The sequence below is a fragment of the Nematolebias whitei genome, chromosome 13, assembly GCF_014905685.2.
Source record: "Nematolebias whitei isolate Nwh7 chromosome 13, NemWhi1, whole genome shotgun sequence".
Classification (NCBI taxonomy): Eukaryota; Metazoa; Chordata; class Actinopteri; order Cyprinodontiformes; family Rivulidae; genus Nematolebias; species Nematolebias whitei.
Window position 1 is genome coordinate 1,527,933 of NC_056510.1, and position 1,787 is coordinate 1,529,719.

The 1,787-nt window shown below is 37.8% G+C and overlaps 1 protein-coding gene across 1 annotated transcript; it reads right to left on the bottom strand.

Moving 5' to 3' along the window:
• Positions 1-166: 166 nt before the first annotated feature.
• On the bottom strand, positions 167-1,534 carry LOC119419744 (trace amine-associated receptor 13c-like). Its single transcript, XM_037687128.1, has 2 exons — positions 1,362-1,534; positions 167-989 (listed from the first exon to the last, which is right to left on the bottom strand). Exons 1-2 carry the CDS (start codon positions 1,532-1,534, stop codon positions 167-169), a joined length of 996 nt encoding a protein of 331 aa, XP_037543056.1.
• Positions 1,535-1,787: the final 253 nt, after the last annotated feature.

Consider the following 1,787-nt stretch of genomic DNA (forward strand, 5'->3'; position numbering starts at 1 on the left):
GCTGGATGCAAGGAAACACTGCTGCATTGCAGCTACGTTCCCTTGCCTCCACAGGCTTTGACCCCTGAAAATCCAAGACAGCCAGGCTAATAAAAATAGAGAATGTTTTGTTGAAATATTTTATCTTATTTTAATGTTTAGGTACATACTGCTTTGTTTGTGTCATTCACCACAGTAGTTTAGTATCACAGGAACCAGGCTGCAGTATCTTAAGTGTTACAATGTGTTTAATAGATTTTCTAAACCACTGGTAGAAAACAACATAAATTATTGGATTTATGCAAGAGTGACAATGAAATAGCCAAACAAATAAAACATACATCTTCTCATTTGTAAACAAATCTATTCTTGCAAAAGCAGGTGAAAAATAAGGACAGATACTTATTACAAACACAATCACAACAACACCAAGAACTGTAGCTGCTTTTCTCTCAGACCTCTTAGTAGATACAGGAGCTGAACCCTTCAGACTCACAGCTGCAACATGAGACCTCATGGCTCGAGCCTGAGACACAGCCACCACAAATACTCTCACATATAGAACTATGATCACTGTAAGGGGGCTAAGAAAAGTAATTATCAGATCAATTATTTGCATTTTATAGTCAACTAAAAGTACACACTCTCCATAGCAGAAATTATATTTGTCTGGATTCTTGAGAAACTCTTTCAGTATCAGACCATTGTAGAACACAGAGCAGGCCCAACACAGACAAACACAGACTTTTACTTTCCCCAGAGTGACTTTGTTGGGATAATGCAGAGGGTCACAGATAGCCACATATCTATCAACTGATATTAGCACCATGTTTCCTACTGAAGCAGATGTAATGATGTAGGAAATGTAGTTAAAAAGTCCACACATAGAGCTCCCAAAAAACCAGCAGCCTCCTATCTGGAGAATTCGTGCTGGCATCAGAAGAAGTCCAACAAGGAAGTCTGAGACGGCCAGAGACAGAAGGAAGAAGTTGGTGGGGGTGTGGAGCTGCCTGGAAGAAAAAAACACCTAAAATTTTATCATCGTTGTTGTTGTTGTTGTTGTTGTTGTTGTTGTTGTTGGTGGTGGTGGTGGTGGTGGTGGTGGTGGTGGTTGCTGAAATTTGTATCAATTATTCGTTGCATTATTCCAAATCTATGATCTGATGAACAACAAAAATACTTCAACATTAAAATAGGACATGCTCAGAAAAAAAAATCTATTCAGTTGCAGAAGATGCACAAGTCTTGTATTCTACTGTAAACAGGTGTAAAACACATTAGTTGTGAATTTTTTTGACAATTATTGATGGTTGTTAAAAACATAATTTTTCATTAACATGAAATACACTGTGTATTTTGCAAAATTCACTTGTTCTTCATACCTGAAATAGGAGATTGAGATGATGACCAGCAAGTTGAGAGTCACAGTCATCAATGATATACAGGACAAAAGGAAGTAAATGAAAATGTTCTCAGCGTGCTGGTTAAGTGGTTTCTTGCAGGAAGTGTTGGAAAGTTGTGGAAAGCAGAGCTCGTCTTCTGTCAGAGTCTCCATGATCAGAGAGAGAGAGGAAAGCAGGTGAAAGGCTGCTGAGCTCTGATAGCGTAATGACCCAAACTCTGTGATAAAGCTCAGTAAGTTTTCTCCTCCCTCTTTATTGATTGTGATGCAGTCATAAAAATGTTCTTACAATATAGCTGAGATGTCATTATACTTTCTTTGGCCTTGTTTCAGTGGATAAAGACCAACGTGTTAATTAAATACTACTTCACTGTAATTTAAAGTTTTTATGAGGAGATCAAATCTA